General features: G+C 40.2%; 1 protein-coding gene across 1 annotated transcript in view; it reads right to left on the reverse strand.

Annotated features, from left to right (window-relative positions):
- Positions 1–531: 531 nt before the first annotated feature.
- The window catches only part of LOC109468275 (fibropellin-1-like), a 48,463-nt gene continuing 26,140 nt past the window's right edge, over positions 532–22,854 (reverse strand). The window contains exons 9-20 of the mRNA XM_019766531.1: positions 6,454–6,564; positions 6,186–6,296; positions 5,979–6,089; positions 5,756–5,866; positions 5,486–5,596; positions 5,212–5,322; positions 4,989–5,099; positions 4,721–4,831; positions 4,453–4,563; positions 4,187–4,297; positions 1,002–1,045; positions 532–570 (exon numbers count right to left, since the gene is read on the reverse strand). Of these exons, the coding sequence (XP_019622090.1) occupies positions 532–570; positions 1,002–1,045; positions 4,187–4,297; positions 4,453–4,563; positions 4,721–4,831; positions 4,989–5,099; positions 5,212–5,322; positions 5,486–5,596; positions 5,756–5,866; positions 5,979–6,089; positions 6,186–6,296; positions 6,454–6,564 (1,193 nt within the window). The remainder of the gene's footprint in view (positions 571–1,001; positions 1,046–4,186; positions 4,298–4,452; positions 4,564–4,720; positions 4,832–4,988; positions 5,100–5,211; positions 5,323–5,485; positions 5,597–5,755; positions 5,867–5,978; positions 6,090–6,185; positions 6,297–6,453; positions 6,565–22,854) is intronic.

The following is a 22,854-nucleotide window of genomic DNA, read 5'->3' on the forward strand; positions in this document are numbered from 1 at the left end:
AAAGAGTGGGGGGTGGATGCACCCAAGTGTGTCACTGTATCAACCGTTTCTTTCCAGTCTTATGCAGCTTGTACTTATTGTGCAACTAAACTGCTGTGTTATGCTACTCTCCAAGCATAGGTTTGGGTTTGGGGGTATTTTTAACGTGTTTTTAGACATTTTTATCAGGGTTTCTCTTTTGCACTGAATTTTTGGGTTTGGTGGGAAAAAATTCATTGCAAAAGAGAAACCCCGATAAAAAAAACCCTAAAAACACGTTAAAAATACCCCCAAAATCCAAACATTTTCTTGGAGAGTAGTGTTATGCCTAAGTGCAGTTTCATGGTTAATGTGCAAAACAAACAAGAAAACAAATACCTCTAGACTAAACGACGTAGTACACGAGGGGACAGTGTATTCTTGAAAATACAGTTGGTAGGCGTACCCTTAATTATCTGTAAGAATCATAATGAATGCTTAATTGATGATGACGAGGAGTTGCTTATTCAATACCCACCTTTCGAGATGAGTTTTACAATAAAACTGTTTTCCTCACGGCTTGTGATGGAGGCCAGGTTTGCACCTCGACGTCTACAGTATGTGTCAGCTTTGTCATAGTCGAGTTTATTTCTCTCAAACTTGTAGCAGTAGATATTGTATCCAGTCCAACCACCCCTGCATTGTCCTTCTGTAGCATATAAATAGTAAATGCAGTGAGTTCATCATCATATATTATCATGCCATTGATGCAGCCAGAAAATGCCTCGTTTTTGCCTCTTTTTCACTTTCTCGTACACTCATTGACGTCTGTGTAAAGAAGAAAATATTACTTATAACATAATGATCAATATATTCAGCAATCTAATAAAATCTATGAAAACGAAACCATGGCAGCACATGTATACATGTTAAGAAAGTATTAAAGTAATAAAATATAGGTACAGAAAGAAATCACCTTGCTGACAGTTCTGTCCAGTCCATCCAGGTGAGCAGGTGCATTTGTATCCGCCATCTTTGTTCACGCAGGTTCCATGTCGGCATGGTTTCCTGGTGCACTCATTGATGTCTGTGGGATTAAGAAAGAGTTTAATCACCATTCATACAAATCCTATTATCAATGAAGAGGGAGATTTTGACAGAAAAGAAATCCATGGAGATAGGAAAATCTATGCTTTCAATGCTAACCTAGCAACATGTACCGATAAATTAAAAGAACCTACCTTGCTGACAGTTCTGACCAGTCCATCCAGGTGGGCAGGTACATTTGTATCCGCCATCTTTGTTCACGCAGGTTCCATGTCGGCATGGTTTCTTCAGTTTCAGTTTCAGTTTCAGTTTTATTGCAGTCAACTTGCCTGTACAAATAAATTTGTGCCATGAAATACGTTGACAGTTACATCAAAATGCAGTAAAAACACTGGGCTCTCAGGAACACAATTTAAAACGGTACATTATTATATTAAAAACGGACATTGTTGTACATATATAAAAACAGCTAAAAAGCGAACAAATATAAACAGCAAGTACAATGTATATCAGTTCTCATCGCTTAGCTCATGTTGTACAGCTTAATGGCTCTGGGGAAGAATGACTGTTCATGTCTCTTAGTACGGCTATGTGAAGTCATGACATGTCTAACTCGTCGGAGGTCATAGCCACTATGCAATGGACAGGATATAAAACAGTTCAGTGGGTTATCCTTATCATCTAGGATACTCCGGAAGACACGTAGTGTTGCCTGGTCACGCCTGGACGCCAAGGTAGGTAAGGAGTTCGTAGGGATGCCCATGATTCTGCAGCAGCGCTTTTGTACTCCTTCGAGAATGTGAGTCAGACGAATGGGCAGTCCTCCCCATACAGGACTAGCGTATTCCAAGATCGGGCGGATGAAAGACAGATATATCTGAGTGAGTACGTCCGGGGGAAGTCCAGCTTTCCTGGCGGCAGCAAGATAATAGATTCGGGGTCGGGTCTTGGATAGCATATACTGAACATGAGCGTCCCATGTAAGGTCAGCAGAGATTTGTACGCCAAGTAGTTTGAACGAAGTAACCCTTTGGATCTGCTTGCCATCTACAGTAGGGTGTGGGGGCACAGGGACATTCTCCCTTCTCCTCGCGCTGACGATCATGTCCTTAGTCTTATCCCCATTAGTTGCTAGCGAGAATGGCACGGCCCACTCGGTAATGGCGTCCAGTGCCCTTTGTGTTTGGCCAGGAAGCGACCCCATTAGGTATTCACTGTTTGTTAAATCGTCGGCGTATTTGACTGGGAACACAGAGGACGGTAAACAGGTGTCTAACGAGTTGATGCAAATGACAAAGAGCAGTGGGGAAAGCAAACCACCCTGAGGCACACCCGCTAAGACTTCACGTGGTTCAGACAAACATGCTCCCCACTTGACCCGTTGGGTCCTTCCCTCCAAGTAGCTGTGTATAGACAACCACAGATCCCGCCTTACTCCAAAGTCAGCCAATGTTAGTAGTAGCTGACCATGGTTTATCGTATCAAATGCGCGGCGGAAGTCAACAAAGACTGCATGGATGTCTAACTTGGGGTTGCTGTTAAGTGCATCATGCCATCTCTGAAGGATGTGGATCAAAGCTGTAACGGTGGACCGCTTTGGTAGAAAACCATGTTGTGATTGTAGCAGGGTATTCGCGGTGTCTTGTAAGAGTGAATCACGCAAGAGGCCTTCATACACCTTGCCTACACAGCTGACCACAGATATCTGCCGGTAATCCGTAGGAAAGTGCGGTCTTGGCTTCTTGGGGACGGCTGAGACACGTGCTTGTTTCCACTCCTGTGGGAAGGTACAATGTTGCAGACAGCAGTTAAACACTTCACACAGAACAGGTGCCAGTTCCTCGTGAAATACCTGTAGTACCCATGGAGGAATGTCGTCTGGGCCCGCAGCTTTCCTTCCGTTCACTCTTCGCAGTCTGGACTTGATCTGACCGATACTGAAGGGAGTTAAAGTGTTCTGTGACAACTTATCAGAAACATCCTGTTCAGTAGGTACAGTTCGCTCAACCAGGTTCCACACAGAAGCAAAGTGATCAGAGAGTGAGTTACATTCTTGTTGCAGAGAATGAAGATCGGAAGATTGGGTATTACTCTTAGATTCACCCATTCCTATCAGGTTTCTGACAGACTTGTACCACTGACCCGAGCTAGAGTGCTGCAACTGGTCCACCTCATTCTGATAATACCGACGTTTTGCATTTCTGATCAGCTTGGCTACAGTAGAACGGAATTTGGAGTATAAGGCTGCGTCGCCCGAGCAAAACGCGTCCTGCCTTTCCACAATGAGCTGTTTTATGTTGTTAGTCATCCACGGTTTATCGTTTTTGGTGACTCTGGATTTCTTCTTGGGCACAGACTTGTCTAGCATTTCTTCCAGAAGTGAGGAGAGGACAGCGATCTTCCCCTGAGGATTAGGTGCGTCAAACACAGGAGTAAAGTCGGTTGTATTCATGAGCAGCCCTAATCGCCTCATTCCATCTGGAGTGCAGCGTCTACGTGTAATGTACTGTGGCCGGTTAACTGACCATAGACCTGCGGACAGCAGAACAACTTGGTGGTCTGATGTGCCGATCGGCGGTAGATGGACAGGAGGTGAGTACAGGCCTTGCACGTTGGTAAGTATGGAGTCCAGCTGGTTGTGACCCCTAGTAGCACGGCTGACAACTTGCTTCAGTCCAAATCTAGCACATAAGGACTGAGAATTGTACTTGTTGGTGTCACCCAGAATGATTATACCAGGATGTGAATAGTCCCGCTCGATCTGCTCAAGACAACGACCGAGGTAGTCATTCACTTCGCCATCTGTTTTGTGAGTAGTGGATGACATTGGAGGATTGTAGAATGCTGCGACAATCAGACAATTCAGACCACGGGGAAGTCGAGTCGGCCTGACCCATAGCCAGAGGGCTTCATGTTCACAACTCTCGAGGTCAGACAGTCTTTTGTGCCGAAGTTCAGGAGAAATGTAAAGGGCAACTCCTCCTCCAGAACGTAAGACACGATCACGTCTGCACTCATTGATGTCTTATGATAAAGAAAGAGTTTAATCACCATTTATAAAACAAAACTTATTATCAAGGAAGAGAGAGATTTTGACAGAAAAGAAATCCATGGAGATAGGAAAATCTATGCTTTCAATGTAAATGCTAGCTACATATACCGATAAATTAGAAGAACCTACCTTGCTGACAGTTCTGACCAATCCATCCAGGTAAGCAGGTACATTTGTATCTGCCATATAGGTTCACACAGCGTCCATGTTGGCATGGATTTTTGCTGCACTTATCGATACCTGTGGGATAAGGAAGACGTGTAGTATATATCAATATATCTTTACTACTTGAGACCACTCAAGTGAGTAACATCACGAAGTCACAGAAATCACAAGGTCACAGACAGAACTAAGGCGCGCGACAGCATAAAGACATACTATTAAAAAGAAGTCACCTTGCTGACAGTTCTGTCCAGTCCATCCAGGTGAGCAGGTACATTTGTACCCGCCACGTTTGTTCACGCAGGTTCCATGTCGGCATGGTTTCATGCTGCACTCATTGATGTCTGTGGGATAAAGAAAGAGTTTAATCACCATTCATAAACAAAACCTATTATCAAGGAAGAGAGAGATTTTGACAGAAAAAAAAATCATGGAGATACGAAAATCTATGCTTTCAATGTAAATCCTATCAACATGTACCGATAAATTAGAAGAACCTACCTTGCTGACAGTTCTGACCAGTCCATCCAGGTGAGCAGGTACATTTGTATCCGCCATCTTTGTTCACACAGCGTCCACGTTGGCACAGGTTTCTGATACACTCATTGATGTCTGTGGGATAAAGAAAGAGTTTAATCATCATTCATGAACAAAACCTATTATCAAAGAAGAGAGAGATTTTGACAGAAAAGAAATCCATGGAGATAGGAAATTCTATGCTTTAAATGTAAATCCTAGCTACATGTACCGATAAATTAGAAGAACCTACCTTGCTGACAGTTCTGTCCAGTCCATCCTGGTGAGCAGGTACATTTGTATCCGCCATCGTTGTTCACACAGGTTCCATGTTGGCAGGGTATGCTGATGCACTCATCGATGTCTGTGGGATAAAGAAAGGCACATATTCATATTAAATAAAATGCAATATATATATGAACGTCAGACCTCTAGCGTGAGCGACATCACAAAGGCATACATCAGAAAGAAGTCACCTTGCTGACACCTCAGTCCAATCCATCCAGGTGAGCAGGTACATTTGTATCCGCCATCTTGGTTCACACAGCGACCATGTTGGCATGGGTTTCTGTTGCACTCATCGATGTCTGTGGAATAAGGAAGACGCGTAGTATATATCAATACATGTATATCTTATATATATTCGATCCCACTGAAGTGAGTAACATCACGAAGTCACAGAAATCACAAGGTCACAGACAGAACTAAGGTGAGCGACAGCACAAAGACATATTATTAAAAAGAAGTCACCTTGCTGACAGTTCTGTCCAGTCCATCCAGGTAAGCAGGTACATTTGTATCCGCCATCTTTGTTCACACAGGTTCCATGTTGGCAGGGTTTGCTGATGCATTCGTTGATGCCTAATGATCAAGAAAGAGTTTATTTCTAAATTAATCACCATTCATAAACAAAACCTATTATCAAGGAAGAGAGATATTTCGACAGAAGGAAATTTCGACAAAAGGAAATCTATACTTTCAATGTAAATCCTAGCTGTAGATGAAATAAACAGAATAAACCTTGCTGACAGTTGTGTCCAGTCCATCCAGGTGAGCAGGTACATTTGTATCCGCCATCTTTGTCCACACAGCGTCCATGTTGGCAGGGTTTGCTGGTGCACTCATCGATGTCTGTGGGATAAAGAAAGACACATATTCATATTAAATAAAATACAATATATCTATGAACGTGAGGACTCTGGCGTGAGCGACAACAAAAAGGCATACATCAGAAAGAAAACACCTTGCTGACAGTCCTGTCCAGTCCATCCAGGTGAGCAGGTACAGTTGTAGCCACCATGTGTGTTCACACAGGTTCCATATTTGCATGGGTTTCTGGCACACTCATTGATATCTGTGAGATGTGAAAAGAACGCTTTAGAAAATCAATTGTAACACCAAATATTTGAGAACAGACCTAACCAAATCTTCAATTAACTTTTACACCGACCATGCTGACAGTTCTGTCCAGTCCATCCAGGTGAGCAGGTGCATTTGTATTCGCCATCTTTGTTCACACAGCGTCCATGTTGGCACGGGTTTTTGATACACTCATTGATGTCTGTGGGATAAAGAAAGAGTTTAATCACCATTCATAAACAAAACCTTTTATCACGGAAGAGAGAGATTTTGGCAGAAAAGAAATCCATGGAGATAGGAAATTCTATGCTTTCAATGTAAATGCTAGCTACATGTGCCGATAAATTAGAAGAACCTGCCTTGCTGACAGTTCTGACCAGTCCATCCAGGTGTGCAGGTACATTTGTATCCACCATCGTTGTCCACACAGCGTCCATGTTGGCAAGGTTTGCTGGTGCACTCATCGATGTCTGTAGGATAAAGAAAGACACATATTCATATTAAATAAAATCCAATATATCTATGAACGTGAGACCTCTAGCGTGAATGACAACATAAAGGCATAAAAAGAAATCACCTTGCTGACAGTTCTGTCCAGTCCATCCAGATGAACATGTGCAGTAATATCCGACATCTTTGTTCACACAGCTTCCATGTTGGCAGGGTTCGTTGTAACACTCATTGATATCTGTAGAATAAAGGAAGACAAATAGGACATATCAAGTATAACTCAACATATCTCTAAACTTTATACCTCTAAAGTGAGTGACAAAGTGTGTACAAAAAACGGCGTGCGTTAGCCCTTACCTGTTGTTGATACAGGCGTGGTGGTTATTGGTTCGATTCCAGGTGAAGAACTGGCTTTTGTAGGTGCCTCAGTTGACTCCCCTTTCAAAGACAAGAGGGATGAAGTCGAGTAAGAAGCAGCAGTGACATTTTCTTCCTTGAATTTGAACGTTGCCATCCATGGAGTATCAGACTTCCTCAGCATTGGTGTTGAGCGGAATGGAGTCGTGTTGGAGAGGAATTCGAACGAGTCGTTTTCCTTGTAGAAAATTGTTGACGCACGGGCGCTGGAATTTGTCAGCCTCAAACCGAGCACATTGTCCGGTTTCAGAGCATCTTTCGCCTTCTGTTAACACATATAACGTTACACTTAGTTATTTCCTTGGATTTGTTGGAAATTTCTGTATCCCCAAAGAGGACAATATGATAACAAAGGACGAGGGAGAAAATTTGTGCACCCGGTACAGATTTTGCTCTCCGAGCCTCTTTTTATTGTTCATCGTCCTTTTAGCATACCGTTATTTTCCTTATTATTATTATTTATTTATATTACCCCACAACCAACAAAATTTGATTAGCGTATCTCAAAATAGGAAGTAAGAACTAAAAAAATCAAGCAAATATCACCAAAAAAAGGTTGCTTCCTTATGTCACAGAATCTTGATTTGTCCATTCTTGAATGTAAACATATTTTGATGTGTATGCTACACTATAAAATTAATATAAAAAGCGTTTGAGGTAACGCCTTGTGCAAATGATTTCGTTTAGTAATAGTCTGTATCCCCAAAGAGGAAAACATCAAAACAGAGGAGGATAACTTCCATCTTATTATATTTACTTTATTGCTGTAAACTTTCACGCTGGTCAAAATTTGGCCCCGATCTCCCCACCTGCAGTAGAACCCAAACCATGTTCGATCGGACGTAATTCGAATAGAACGGTGTTGGAAATGGGGTCACCCGCGGTAATTTACAGTAAGCCTGGGTCTTCCGGCCCCTTTTTACATGACTGTGTACCTCCTAACAGAAAAAAATCACCTTTTAACAAATATAAACCATTTTCTGGACAACTACATGTCTGCCTTTATTTTGTAGTGGGCTGGAACATGAAACATATCCCATTGACGGCTCAAAATGACCGTATCGGGTTAGTCCAGAATCATGTCTTAGGGATTTTCGAAAAAGGACCTTGATTTTGAATTATGAGCAATTGCGAAAAATGTCAAAAAATGTCGTTTTTTCACATTTATGTCGACAAAAGACACGATTTTTGATATTATTCCTAGTCTTTCGGAGGGAGATTTTTAAAAATTAGTAATTTAACGTAAACAACTAACATTAAACCTATGTAAAGACGATGATTTTATTTTATTTTGACGGAATTTACCCTTCAATACTATTTGATTATTTTCAATTGGTTTACGGGTAGTTCAAAACGGCCAAGCTTGCGTCTCGTAACCCGATACGTTTCCGAACCCCCCTAGCAATGGGAAAGAATACCGTAGCGACAGACCGCAGTGTTTGTGCACAAGGTACAGAATTTGCTTTCTAAGGCTCTTTTTTATTGCTCACGTTCCATTTTAGCATACCTTAGTTTTGTTTTTATTATCCAAGAATCAAAATTTGATTGGTATGGCTTAAAATGAGAGGTAAGATCTTGATAAAAAAATCAAGCAAATATCACCAATGGGTTCTTCCATATTTTATACCATCTTGATTTGTCGATTCTTGAATGTAAACATATGTTGATGTGCTACACTATAAAATTAATATTGATAGAGTCTGAGGTAACGCATGTGCTCTAGCTTTGTGGAGTCAATTTATTGGAGTAAATATTGGCATATTCAAATTGTCCTCCGATTCCTGATTTTTTAGACGTCCTATTGCCAAAAGGTAGCTTTAGAATGTTAAAAGAAAGAAGAAATTGGTATGGCCCCTTTCAAATGTTTTCTTCGCCGAACGGTAACTGTCTGACTTACCTTACTTCCAGGTTGGATGTATGCTGACAGGACTACAGCTGAGACGACTGACGCAATCACTAGAATTCCACATCCCAGGAGGACCCAACAGATCTTGCTGGATTTTGCCTTATTCCAAATGCCCATGATACGCTCTGGGGTTCAATATACAATTTTTTTTACTGTTTGTTATTTTATTATTTGCACAGCAGCAATAAAAAATATACATAATAAATTAATAATGAATAAAACAGGTGCAGGAGGAGGGAAAAAAAGCTTATTTAGCTTATGCTACGCCCTCCTCCTCTATACTAACCAAAAGTAAACATAATTGAATTGAAATAAGACATACATACATAAGGAATTGTTATCAAAACAATTCAAACATGGGCAAAGTGATACAATGACAATAATGAAACAATAGTTTACATAAAAAATAATAATAACTGAAGATATGAATCTAATACAAGGGGCTGGGGTGGTTTATAAGATGGCTTTCAGGGTATTTTTAAAAGTAAGAAAAGAGGAAATTGTTCGTATGTTTGTCTGAAGGCTGTTCCGTAATGAGACACATTTGTATTTTACGGAGGATTGTGCTAATTGCGTTCTTACAAGGGGAATATGGAAATGGAAAGATTTAAAAGACCATTAAGTGTGTCTGGAAGAAAACAGTTTAGGAATTTAAACGTAAATAGCATCAGGTGAAGTCTGATTATATCAAAAATATTTAAAATCTTAAGTTTTGTAAACAAAGGTGCAGAATGTGCGTGGAAACTGGCACCGGTGGCTGAACGAACAAATCTTTTTTGGAGTAATACTAGGGGCTGTAGTGTGGTTTGTAGGCGCATCCCCAGACTTTATTCCCGTAGGCTACATATGGGTATATTAAGCTATTGATTTCATTGCGCAACGAAAAACAACATATGAAAATATGAACAAATCTATCCGTAACTAATTTCATCAGGTTGGTAAACGACTGAATAGCAAAATTCTTTTTCTCACAACCATTTATTTTTCTAAGCCGACGTTTCGATGACCTTCTGTCATCTTCATCAGGGCAATTCTGACTGGTTTACTGTGCACTGACACTAGATGTTACTTGGTGCATAGTGCACTAAAGGTGTTACATACTTCATAGTGCACTTAATATAAAAGCTAGTTTTTTTCTGTTTACAATACATTCCGGAACGTAGTGTAATTGTGACACACATACTGGGCATTGTTACATCATAGGGAAATATGCGGATCCAAATGTAAAGTGTTTCTATATATAATATAAGATTTGTTAACTGACAACACTGAGCTATCACAGTCCCAAATAGAAATTATTAAAAGTCTTGTTACATATGTATTGCTAGGAATTATAATAATTACAAACAATAAGAAAACCAATGTCAGTTATTGAGAATGTGATCCCAAACATGACTAAGTTTATACCCCCTAGACTCCTTAATCCAACCGATACATCTGTTGTCCTCTCGGTCTATTACCTTGGCCCCGTCCCAATCTATTACACAGTTATTTCTTGTAATGTGATCTGTGACTGCTGACTTGTTTTCTTGTTTTTCAGCTTCTTTCTTTCTTGCTCTGTTGTACCTTCCCTTTTTGACGCTGTCTGCCTCTTTCCTATGTTCTTCTAGTCTGCATCCAAATGTTCTTCCTGTCTCCCCTATGTATACCGTCTTGCAAGTCATGCATGGTATCTTGTAAATGCAATCTGTTTTCACTGAGTCTTCAGGTTTGTCTTTTGCTCTGGTGTACCTTCCCGTCTTGACGCTGTCTGCCTCTTTCCTAATATGTTCTTCTAGTCTGCATCCAAATGTTCTTCCTGTCTCCCCTATATATACCTTCTTGCAAGTCATGCATGGTATCTTGTAAATGCAATCTTTTTTCACTGAGTCTTCAGGTTTGTCTTTGGGATGTACCAGTAGATTTCTTAAGGTAGTTCTGGGTCTGACTGCTGTAGCTATGTTGTGTTTCTTGAATATTCATTCCAGTGGTTCCAGTCTTTCCAGTGACTCATTTTATATAGGGTAGAGTCACTCTACCTTTAGACTTCGCCTCCTGTTTCTTTTTGTCTTTCTTCTGTTTGGGTCTGCTTTTTTGATGTTCTAATTTTCCGAATGTCCAGTCTAGATAGTTACGTAATATTCAAGAAACACAACATAGCTACAGCAGTCAGGGATAACCTACTGGTACATCCCAAAGACAAACTTGAAGACTCAGTGAAAACAGATTGCATTTACAAGATACCATGCATGACTTGCAAGAAGGTATACATAGGGAAGACAGGAAGAACATTTGGATGCAGACTAGAAGAACATAGGAAAGGGGCAGACAGCGTCAAGACGGGAAGGTACACCAGAGCAAGAAAGAAAGAAGCTGAAAAACAAGAAAACAAGTCAGCAGTCACAGACCACATTACAAGAAATAACTGTGTAATAGACCGGGAAGACAACAGATGTATCCGTTGGATTAAGGAGTCTGTATGGATGAGAAAATCCAATCAAGTCATGAACCGTGATGAGGGGGGGGTATAAACTTAGTCATGTTTGGGATCACATTATTAATAACTGACATTGGTTTTCTTATTGATTGTAACTATTATAATTCCTAACAATACATATGTAACAAGACTTTTAATAATTTCTATTTGGGACTGTGATAGCTCAGTATTGTCAGTTAACAAATCTTATGTTATATATAGAAACACTTTTCATTTGGAACCGCATATTTCCCTATGATGTAACAATGCCTAGTATGTCTGTCACAATTACACTATGTTCCGGAATGTATTGTAAACAGAAAAAAAACTAGCTTATTGTAAACAGAAAAAAACTAGCTTAAGTGCACTATGAACTATGTAACACCTTTAGTGCACTATGTACCAAGTAACATCTAGTGTCAGTGCACAGTAAACCAGTCAGAATTGCTCTGATGAAGATCACAGAAGGTCATAGAAACGTCGGCTTGAAAAATAAAATAAATGGTTGTGATAAAAAGAACTTTGCTATTCATGAACAAATCTAATATTCCAAATCTGCGGGAAGTATATAATCCGTATTTTCCACCGACGGCTGACAATTTTAGATATCACTTCACCAGAAATCTTACCAGTAACGATGCAAAGAGATATATCACAAGTGTAATAAACAACACAGGTTAAAAAACAGTCTGGTTATGGCTTGGTTCAACCCCCTTCGTACCTTTGATACTGAACCGTTTTTCTTCATGCTTTTCATTTGCATCAGTCTCCTGGGGTTTGTAGTATGGATCTGAGTATGGATCATCGTTTTGCTCTGGGCACATCACAATGTGGTCTCCCATATCGAGTTTGTGAGAAGGGGTAGCATCTGAAATGATTCAATGCCACAATTTCACCGATGAAGCTTAGATCTGGGTCGGAACGAGCCGAAAAACCAAACGTCAATGTTTTGGCTATCACTTAACTTAACTAGATGTCATTTTGATGAGTTTGAATGGAAACATAAAACAAATATTTGTTTACGACGAAAATGCCAGTAGCTTACAGTGGACTAATGATATCACATTTGCACAAAATAGATATGGATTGCAACGAGCCGAATGTCCTAAAACTAAAAAAAAAAGAGAAACATGTTCAGAGTATGAACTAACAGTTTCAATGCCATTAAAAATCACTATGGGGCACATGGCATGATAAACATTGTCCTTCTTTTAGCCACCACCCCATTTACTGCATAAACATAAAGTGTCATCAAGATCCATTCACGCATCCTAGAGGCATGATAGATGTCTATAAACTGACGACATCTAAAAACAATCTAATTTAGGTGAACTTCACAAGATGAACTTCGACGATATATTACGACGTTGCTGTGCCGTAAGAACGCCGTAATGCCCCTGTCACATTGTCGACATGATTCGGCCGTATTTGTCAATCGATCGACCGACGATCACGCGTATTTTTGGCTTGAAAATCGTAGCTGTCACATTGTGCGAGGCTCGGGCGATCGCTTGGGAATACATCTATGATAATGAAGTCCCTATGACATGGCAGGCAGATGAAGCAAGGCCAGTGTATTCACTTTAACATGAATAGTTTGGCCAATTTTTATGTTTGACCTGTCGTAATGGAGCGGACTGGCAGAATAAAATAGAAATATAAACAGGAATTCTGTGAAAGATCCAACTCAAATACTACCACAAGAGCCACACATTTACATTACCGTCTGGTTAACATAAAGATCACCTTTTTAACCAAACGGGAGTCGGCCGAAGCTCGTGCAGCACACGGGCGTATGCCGCTCGAGTTACGGTCGACGATCTATCGATGCTCGCACGATCTCTAGACCATTCAACCAAAGTGTACAACAACATAATGATTATCATTATATCACCATACTTCTGTCTAAAATAGTATGAATCTTACGGTGAACAAGTTTAGTAGCAATTCTAGTGGCATCACAGAAGACAGAGGTAAAAAGAGCCATGCAATATAAACCTCTCTATCACATGACGTTCTTGTGGGCACCCTAAGAAACAAGTCAACCTCATTCCAGCATGAACAAGTTAGTGTAAAGGTCAATTTTAATGCCATCCTCTAAAATAAGGCCACACACATCCTAAAGGAACAAGAGTAAAGGATTTAATGTGCGTTCAATCAGTTGGGATCAGAATCTAGACATTTGGCCTTATATAGTTGAAACCTTAACAAAGAACGGCCAAGCGAACTAGCCCCGGCACTCACACTACTATTTCAGTCCTCTTTAGAGACAGGCATTGTGCCTCAAGATTGTCGTACAGCAAATATCACCCCTATTTTCAAGAAAGGGGAGCGATACCGCCCCGAAAACTATAGACCGATTTCGCTCACAAGTATCCCATGCAAGATCATGGAAGACATTGTAACCAGTACAATCATGTCCTTCGCAGAAGAGAATAATATTGTCTGTGATAATCAGCACTGATTTAGACGTCGCCATTCCTGCGAAAGTCAACTCCTCGGTCTGGTGGACGACCTGTCAAATGACCTTGAACAGGGAAAGCAGACGAACGCCCTGATTATGGACTTAAGTAAAGCGTTCGATAAAGTCTGTCATTCCTTGCTTACACATAAACTCAAGCATGATGGTACCACAGGACCACTGAACACATGGATCCAGAACTTCCTGGCTGACCGTACGCAGGTAGTTGTAGTGGAGGGCTCAACCTCAAGTCCTGTTCCTGTGGAGTCGGGTGTTCCGCAAGGATCGGTTCTTAGTCCGAGTCTCTTCCTTCTCTATATCAACGACTTACCTACTAGTTTGTCCTCCATTGCTCGACTTTTCGCTGATGACACATTGGCCCATAAAACCATCTGTTCAGCCAGTGACCAGGAACTTCTGCAGGTAGACCTAGATCGCCTAGCAAAGTGGGCCTGGCTAATGGAGTTTCATCCTGGGAAATGTCAGTCTCTGCACATAACTAGGAAGAGGGCCCCTCTAACCAATGAGTACCATCTTCATGGTCACACACTTAGCGCCGTTAAGGAGGCCAAGTATTTAGGTGTTACTATCACCAACAATCTCACATGGAGCACTCACATTGGGAACATTGCGAACAAGGCCAGGATTTCTGAGGAGAAATCTGAAAGCCTGCCCAAAAAAGATCCGAGAAACTGCGTATTTTACTTTGGTCCGACCTATATGAATGACTGTTTATGAATGAATGACTGTTTATTATCGTGCCATTGCGATCAACATGCCGCCCAGCCCATATGGGCTTATAAGGCACCGACAAATACAAAATCAAAACAAATCAAAAGGTACAGAGAATCAGATGTAACATAAACATAGATGATAAATAATAATAATTTAGGTTCAACCAAAATTGATAATGGATAAAAGTAACACGAGGTAACTGTCACATGACTGTTACATACAGAACCAAGTTAACAGAAAAGTGAACAGGTAAACGTAGCAAGGAAAGCGGAGAACCAAACGTAAAATGACAGTAAAACAAAATAAGATCAGCCTGTTATGAATAAATGTGAAGTTTACGTTTTTCCCAGGCCTGCTGTAAGTATATCGCCGTTTCAAACACTTCCTCTGTAAATAACCACTTCAGTTTTGGTTCATCCCTATCCCAGAGAAGATCAGGTCGCCTCTTGTACATCTTATCAAAGAGTGCCTGACGTAAGTTGTCATAAAACGGACAGTAAAACAAAAAGTGAGCTTCATTTTCTACTTCTTGTAAATCACACAGCAGACATAGTCTGTCCTTTCTGGAATGCCCCGATATCTTCCCGTTTCAATACACAAAGGTAATATTCCAGATCTAAACTGGGCACAAAGAGATCTTTGTGATCTTGTACGGGGTAAAGTAACATATTTTTCTGGAGAGAATGTGTCTTTGATTAACACGTAAATTCTCAGTTTTGGTTTAGACCATAATTAGGATAATAATGGAGCTTGTATATTCCAGTTTCATTTTTCCGAACATAAATTCATAAGTACTTCGTTTAATACCGTGTTTTCTAAAATGCATAATTTGTGTTTTTGCATGGTTGATCATCAGTCTCCATTCTGAGCACCACTTAGATACAATGTCCAACATTTTCTGTAGTTGGGCCTCAGTCTCAGCTATGAGAACAATTTCATCTGCATACAGTAGAATACTCAATGTTATATCATCTAGTTTAACTCCGAGATCAGATTGCTTTACCAATTTTGCAAGATCATTAACATACAATGCAAATAATGTAGGTGACAATACATCCCCCTGTTTAACTCCACATGGAGTGGGGAACCATTGTGTGGTGTGTTCGTTAAGTTGTACACATGCCACAGGTGATTTGTACAAGGTCATTAAAGCTTCGTAAAATCTACCATCAACACCACAATTAATCAGTCTGTATGCCAAAAGATCCCTGTCTATCCAATCAAACGCTTTCTGAAAGTCAATATAACAAGTAAAAGTTGATTTACCCTCTTGAATTCTTGCCCTTACAACAGTAGAAATAGTATATATATATATGATCAATACAGGCTCTCGCTTTGCGGAAGCCGTTCTGTTCGTCTTCTATTAGATTTAAAGACTCCAGGTAGTGATTTAGTCTGTTGTTGAGGACGGTTGTGTAAAGTTTGTATACTGTGCTCAATCAAACCTATTCCTCTGTAGTTCAGGGGGACTTTAGGGTCTTTTTTTGATGATTTTGGGATGGGTTTAATGATATGAATTATAGATTTGTACCAGACTGATGGTATAAGACCACTATCAAAACATTTGTGCACAAGGGTATATAATGTCTCCAACAGAATTGGTGTTTTCAACATTTCATTAGAGATATCATCCACCCCCCTTGCTTTCCCTGTCTTAGCAGATATAAGGGCTTCTTCAACTTCAGTCAAAGTAGTCGGGGAGTTTAAAAATGCATTGGTGGGGTATGATGCATTCCTCATATCCTTTTCAAGTTGATTTTTTCAGTGTACGAATTTCCTGATAAAATTCTTCATCTAATTCAGCTTCGGTATTGTTTCCTTCAAACATGTCAGCAAAATCCCTTTCCCATTTTTCAAGAACCCTGTTTACATCATGAGTCAAATCCCCATCATAGTCTATCACTTCCATAGGGATTTTTGTACTTCGCCTAGGTCCTAGTTTATTCAGTTCATTCCAAAATCGCTGTGGGTTACTGGTCTGAAGCCCCTCAAATTCAAGCACTTGCTCCCTCTGGTGAAGCTTCTTGTCAAAAGCATATTGTTTTTCCCTAAAATTTTTCCTAAGCTCTTCCCTACATCGCTTGTTACCCTGACATCTTGTAAACTGACGTTCTGCCGCCCTCATTTCAGCCCATAACTTATCTAGTTCACCATTCCAGAATGGTTTACCTTGGCGAACCGTTTCTTATATCGGAATGCATTAATGTTTCCATCATCATCATCATCACCTGATTTTAGTTCATCATGCATAATATTAATAACATAAAACTTATCGTACCAGATATCAATATTTCTTTGAGTTCCATGCATAGATTGTAGATTATCTATTAGCATACACAAGACCCTACGGCTTATTTCGGAAGTCAAGAAGTTTCCAGGTAAGTGTCAAGTTTTGTAGTTCCTTTTCATATCATGCTGTGGTATTGACTCCTGGTTTTCCACAAACTGGCTTCCCACATAAAATGTCAAAGATAGCACAGAGTGGTCCGGTAGTCTACTCCGATCGCCTATCAAATATAGTGGGCATGTATGACCACATTTTTCCACAATATCAGTTGAGGTAAGTACATTAAAGTCGACACAGTTATCCAAACAATCGTGGGGCGTTAGAATGTAATCGACTACTGCTTTACCTCTGGTAGAAATAGAAGTAAAGTTGTTTTGGTCTTTACAAAGTCTACCGTTTAACATACACATGTTGGAGTCTTTCATAAAGTCAATTAGGCTAGCCCCATGATTGTTCACTGTTGTTTCGAGTGTCACGTAGAGTAGAGTTTGCCAGTCCCGTATGGGACCCCCACACAGCAAAGGACATAAAAAGGCTAGAACAGGTGCAGCGGAGGGCTGCCTGCTGGGTTAGCAAACGCTTCAGACGCACCTCTAGCGTAAACAACATGCTGGAAGAGCTCCAGTGGATCCCACTTTGGGAGCGGCGTAAGATGGCCAGACTTACAACGTTCTACAAGTACCACACCGTTGCACTGTGCATCAACATGTCAACAAGACCCACCCTCAATGCCCAGAAAAGGGCCACTAGATAGTCACACTCCGCTGCCTACAGAGTGCCCCAAAGTAGGACTTACTGACTGGAATAACCTAGACTGGAATAACCTAGACGCAGACATTTCCTCTTCTCTGGAGGAGTTTAGGGGCAAGCTGTGAAACCTGAACTCCCCGGCATGCACCCACCACTATAGGAAGCACGATCTTCAAACTGCTGAAGGCGGCTTCCTCAAAAGAAAGAAAATGACTCGTGGGATGTACGCCCGCATATCGGTCGACTCTCGGCCGTACAGGGACGAGCTACTGGCGGGCTACGCACGAGCTGGAAACGAAATCGCCGGCGACTAGTCGCTGATGTTAAGAACACGTTTCTCGTGTCAGCGAGCTTCAGCCGACTCCGAAAAAATTGCCGGCGATCCCGAAAATTCGCCCGATGCTCGACGGAACATCGGGCGTACTACGGCCGTAAATGTCGTTTAGTGCTCGCCGACTAGTTGGTCGATCGATTTACGCGCAATGTGACAGCCCCATTAATGTTTTATCCAGGGTTCGGGGAAAGCACAGTTCATTTGACACTCAAAATGTAAAATATGACAAACATAAGAAGCTGTTATGAATGAAAATGAAAACATGACAAAAAGTTTTGTTGGCAAAAATACTTTTAGCTTTCTTACGAGTAGACTTTGAGAGTATCATGGATAAGAGCATGGATAAGATATAAACAAATGCTCAATAGTGTGAACAGTACGAGACTAATTTCAAACAAGGACATGGTGTCATTCTTTATACAACATGCATAAAGAATAAACACACACATATAGTTTAAACTCGTACTATAATATTACACAAGCAAAAGAGGTATTATACAAGGATTTGGGCCATATATCATTAAAATCTCTTAGTCTTTGAATTATCAACCTGGCATCAAGATGTTTAGAACTTATTCTCCTAGAAACATTATAGAGTGAAACTCGTTGCCACCAATTTGGGGCACCCTCACAATACCATACAGTTTTAAACAGCACCTGCATATAGAAATGCCGTTAGGCAACAAAGATTGGTCGTTTAATGTAATGACAAGCTGCTGCCACGCTGCGCGTAGGATACCAACCAACAGAATTATCAACCCCGGATTCAAATATGTTTAAAACACATTTTTCTAGAACTATTCCAAGTGAAAATCGATGCCACCATTTAGTCAGTGGGAGCACCCTCAGTGCACTAGATATTAAAGAACTTTTAGTTAGAGGTGCAAAAATTGTACAGATACATGTTTTGCAAGTTACTTGAAACTTGACATACCTCCAGCATTGTGTCCAGCATTGTCCACTGGTTCGTAGTACGGATCTGAGCAAGGTTCCTCCGAAGGCTTGTCCTCAGCCATGTGGTCTCCGGCGTCGGAGTTGCGAGGAGTGGGAAGGTCGGGCACAGGACGTTTCAATCCAGAGTTTATTATCACATCGACACCGCCAGACATGTCCTCACCCATTTCACCCGTCTCTTCAAAGATGCTTTCACTAGCCGGATCCACATCTTCGTATTTTCTGTCCGATTTTTTATTCCTTCCGTCGACTTTTTTCTTCTTTTTGCCTTTCATGTCAACATATTGAGGTTCATCAGGTGCAGCGCGTTGTACCTCAGAACCTAATGCGAAGATACTTTCCCCAGCCGGATCCACATCTTCGTAATTTCTGTCCGATTCTTCCTTCCGTATGCCAAACTCGTCCTTTTCATTGTCTTCATGTCAAGATGGCGAGGTGGGGGTCCATTTGGTGCAGTTCGTTGCAGCCCAGAACCCGATGCCAAGGTACTGTAGCCAGCCGGATCCGCGTCTTCGTACCTTCTGTCCGATTCTCCATAGAATCCAACCACCTGTTTCTTCTCGTTGTCTCCCATGTCAAGATGGCGAGGCGGGGGGACATTCGGTGCGGTGCGTTGCAGCCCAGAACTTAGAGCAATAATACTTTTTCCAGCCTGATCCAAATATTTATACTTGCTTGCGGGCAACGGTAGTGGAGAATTTTTACCAGACATATCACCATACATTACCATATATTATACTCAGTTCAGAACTCAGTTCAAAACTACCTTCAGGTTTTCTGTTCTTTTCTTTTTTCTCTTTGTCTCCCACTTCAAAACAACGAGACGTTTTTCTCGGTAAATCAATTTTACCATCCATATTTTGTTTTTACGACAACCTTGTATGGCGAGCTTCCTTTTCTATTCTTACCTATTTTTCGTTGAAAAGCAGGAAGTGCTGTTGGAAAAAAGCATTACATTTGAGAATTGTTAGTATATCTAATTTTACCTCCATGGTCACTGCAGAAGGGGTATATTCTACTTGTGTGAAAACCTTGCATACTCTTTTTATTATTGAATTGGTAGTGCTAAGCCATAAGAATGAAGTATGTTCATTGTTTACTGTCCTTTGTATGGAGACAAATATCAATACAAGACGGGCAGGTTAATTACAAATAACAACAAAAAATTATTACAACAATAAGAAAACAACGAACACTGTAAATACATTTCAGCTAGCTTGCCAGCATGTTTACATATGACTGGTTTATTGATGTCAATGTAAAACAGTTTTGCAGAACCCGGGGGTTCTGAATTGCACTTTTGCTCACAATTACAAAGATGAAGACTAAAGACGTGGCCATTTAAAAGGTTTAAAATCAAACAACATCTATTACAACATATACACATATGATAAAATCTATTAAAGTAGAGTTATAAGTGTTAATAAGTTTGCATTGCTGGATAAAATACTTATTAAGATTACGAATTCGTGGGTAAAACACTGGTCATGAAGACGGTTGCTAAACAAAACGTGTTATTAAAGCATGACAGTTACCCCTCAATGACCGGAGGGTCGTTTACAGAGTACGCTCGATTACTTATTCAGTTTACAGCATGTAGGAGGCAAAAGCAGCATGTTATATTTCGTAACATGTTTGTACATGTTTCGTATCATGTCAAGTTTCCTTAATTAGTTTCATGCGGCTTCGTCTTAAGTAGCTTACATAACCTTACTTGGAGATCCTACTCTGCGACATCATATGGTACTGGGGATAATGAAACAGCTAGCAGATTAGTATTGGACTGAGCAGAGAACTTTGGAATAATCTCTCTGGCTTTTCACAGCTTAGAGGTAAAAAAAACTTCTCTGTTACATAACGGATCATAATCTCTCTGGCTGTTTACAGCTTAGAGGTCAAAAACTTTTCTGTTACATAGCGGATCATAATCTCTCTGGCTGTTTACAGCTTAGAGGTCAAAAACCTTTCTGTTACATAGCCGATCATAATGAACCCCAGTGGGGGTCTTCACGCTTCGATAAAAATGGAAAAGTCTCAACATATATATATTCCAAAGATTTCAATATTCTAGACGAAATCTTGAGATCTTATCAGACAATCTTGAGATTTTTCAGGGTAATCTCAAGATCTTTCAGAAAATCTTAAGATGAAAACGAAAAGTCTCAAGATCTTTCCAATATGCTTTCAAAGCATCTTGAACTTTTTTCATAGCATCTCGAGATGCTGTAAAAATATATCAAGATTGTTGAAAAATCTCAAGTTAAGAAAGCAATTTCAACGTTTCTTTCAAGATTGCTTTATAAATCATGAGGTCTTTAAAAAAATCTTTATATTTTTTTAAGCATCTCGAGATGCTATGGAAAAATCTCAAGATGGTTTAAAAATATCTTGGAAGATCTTGAGACCTTAAGTTTTCATCTTAAGATTTTCTGAAAGATCTTGAGATTGTCTCATAAGATTTCAAGATTTCGTGTAAAATATTGGGATCTTTATTGGGATTTTTACATTTTTAACGAAGCGTGAAGACCACCACTGGGACTCATTATGATCCGCTATGTAACAGAGAAGTTTGTGACAAAAGATTGGATGTGTACCTTTAAGCTGTAAACAGCCAGAGAGATTGGTCCAAAGTGCTCTGCTCAGTCCAATAATAATCTGCTCGCTGTTTAAACGTTTTTAGTTTATGTTACGTGATAACGCTGACTAAAGTAAAGACAGGGGTTCTGTTACTAAGGCCCTTTTTTTCATAGCCTGGGTACCATCCTGCTTAGCGACTGTGGGAGCGGACGTAAACTAACCAGGATGGTACCCAGGCTACCTTTTTCAACGGACGGCGATCATCAAATATGATGTGTGTATCATCGAGTGTCTAACAAAAATTTGATTTTTTGGGGATACTTGATATGATTCACGCATAACGTTTGATGACACTCACACACAGTGGGCAAGGACCCCATGGTTTGCAAACACCTATTGTTAGTGCATATTTAGGCGACGCCTACCTATCTTTTGGGGAGAAAATGTGGGTTCTTCTCATTTTCTTTTGTTTGTTAAACATTTTAGAGTATGGGTGTCCAGCAGAAAAAAAATCGCCATTTAACTCCGAATGAAAAGTATACGCATAAAAACAACACAAAGCCACACATATTCTTGATAATCAATCACCACAGTATGTATCCCCTTTCAGAGCTGTGACTTCGGCTAGTCTCGGTAGTTATATATGAAGAGTTATCAGTGTGGTGGCATATATGTGTTCATGTGTATTTCTATTGGTTTACACTTGATACATTCCAGTGAAACCATATACGAAACCCTGTTGGTGTTAAACCGTGTTTTATATAGCAAATGATTGGTATTTCTTCGTGGTAGTTTCTTAACCTAGCAAAGAAATTATTCACATTCACATTCCCAGGTATATCTCTGCATGGGTGTTTCAGGTTAAGTTTCCTTTCTTCAGTTTTCTTATTATAAAGATGAACGCCAAGAGCTATTCGATACTTTACAATTAGACAAGATATGTAAGAAAATGTCAAAGCAGGACATGTTTAAACAATTGATGTCATACAAGAACGAATGTACAGTAGACAAACTATGTAATTATGTTTCCAAATGTTTCAAAAAGAGAGAAGATAGGGCAACTAACAGTAGATGATAGGTAGTTTATAGTATTATTGTAATGTATAGATTCCTAGCACTTTGCATTAGAATATAGCGTACCAGTATGAAATACTCATGTTTTACATACTGGATATCTGAGAAGGGGCTGTAGTACTTACCTCCATGGAGCTAGCTCCATGGAGCCAGCTCCATGGAGGTGAGTAGTACAGCCCTGCGGCAGATTAATTTCCAGCTCCATGGAGCTACCTCTACGCACTATGAATGCATATACGTGGTTCACGTCACCTTCAAGAAAAATACATATACATGGTTCACGTCACCTTCAAGAAAAAACAGAAAAAACAATAGGGGCTGTACTAATCGCCTCTATGGAGATAGCTCTACGCGCTATGA

The sequence above is a fragment of the Branchiostoma belcheri genome, unplaced genomic scaffold (assembly GCF_001625305.1).
Source record: "Branchiostoma belcheri isolate BF01 breed outbred unplaced genomic scaffold, Haploidv18h27 scaffold198, whole genome shotgun sequence".
NCBI classification, from domain to species: Eukaryota; Metazoa; Chordata; class Leptocardii; order Amphioxiformes; family Branchiostomatidae; genus Branchiostoma; species Branchiostoma belcheri.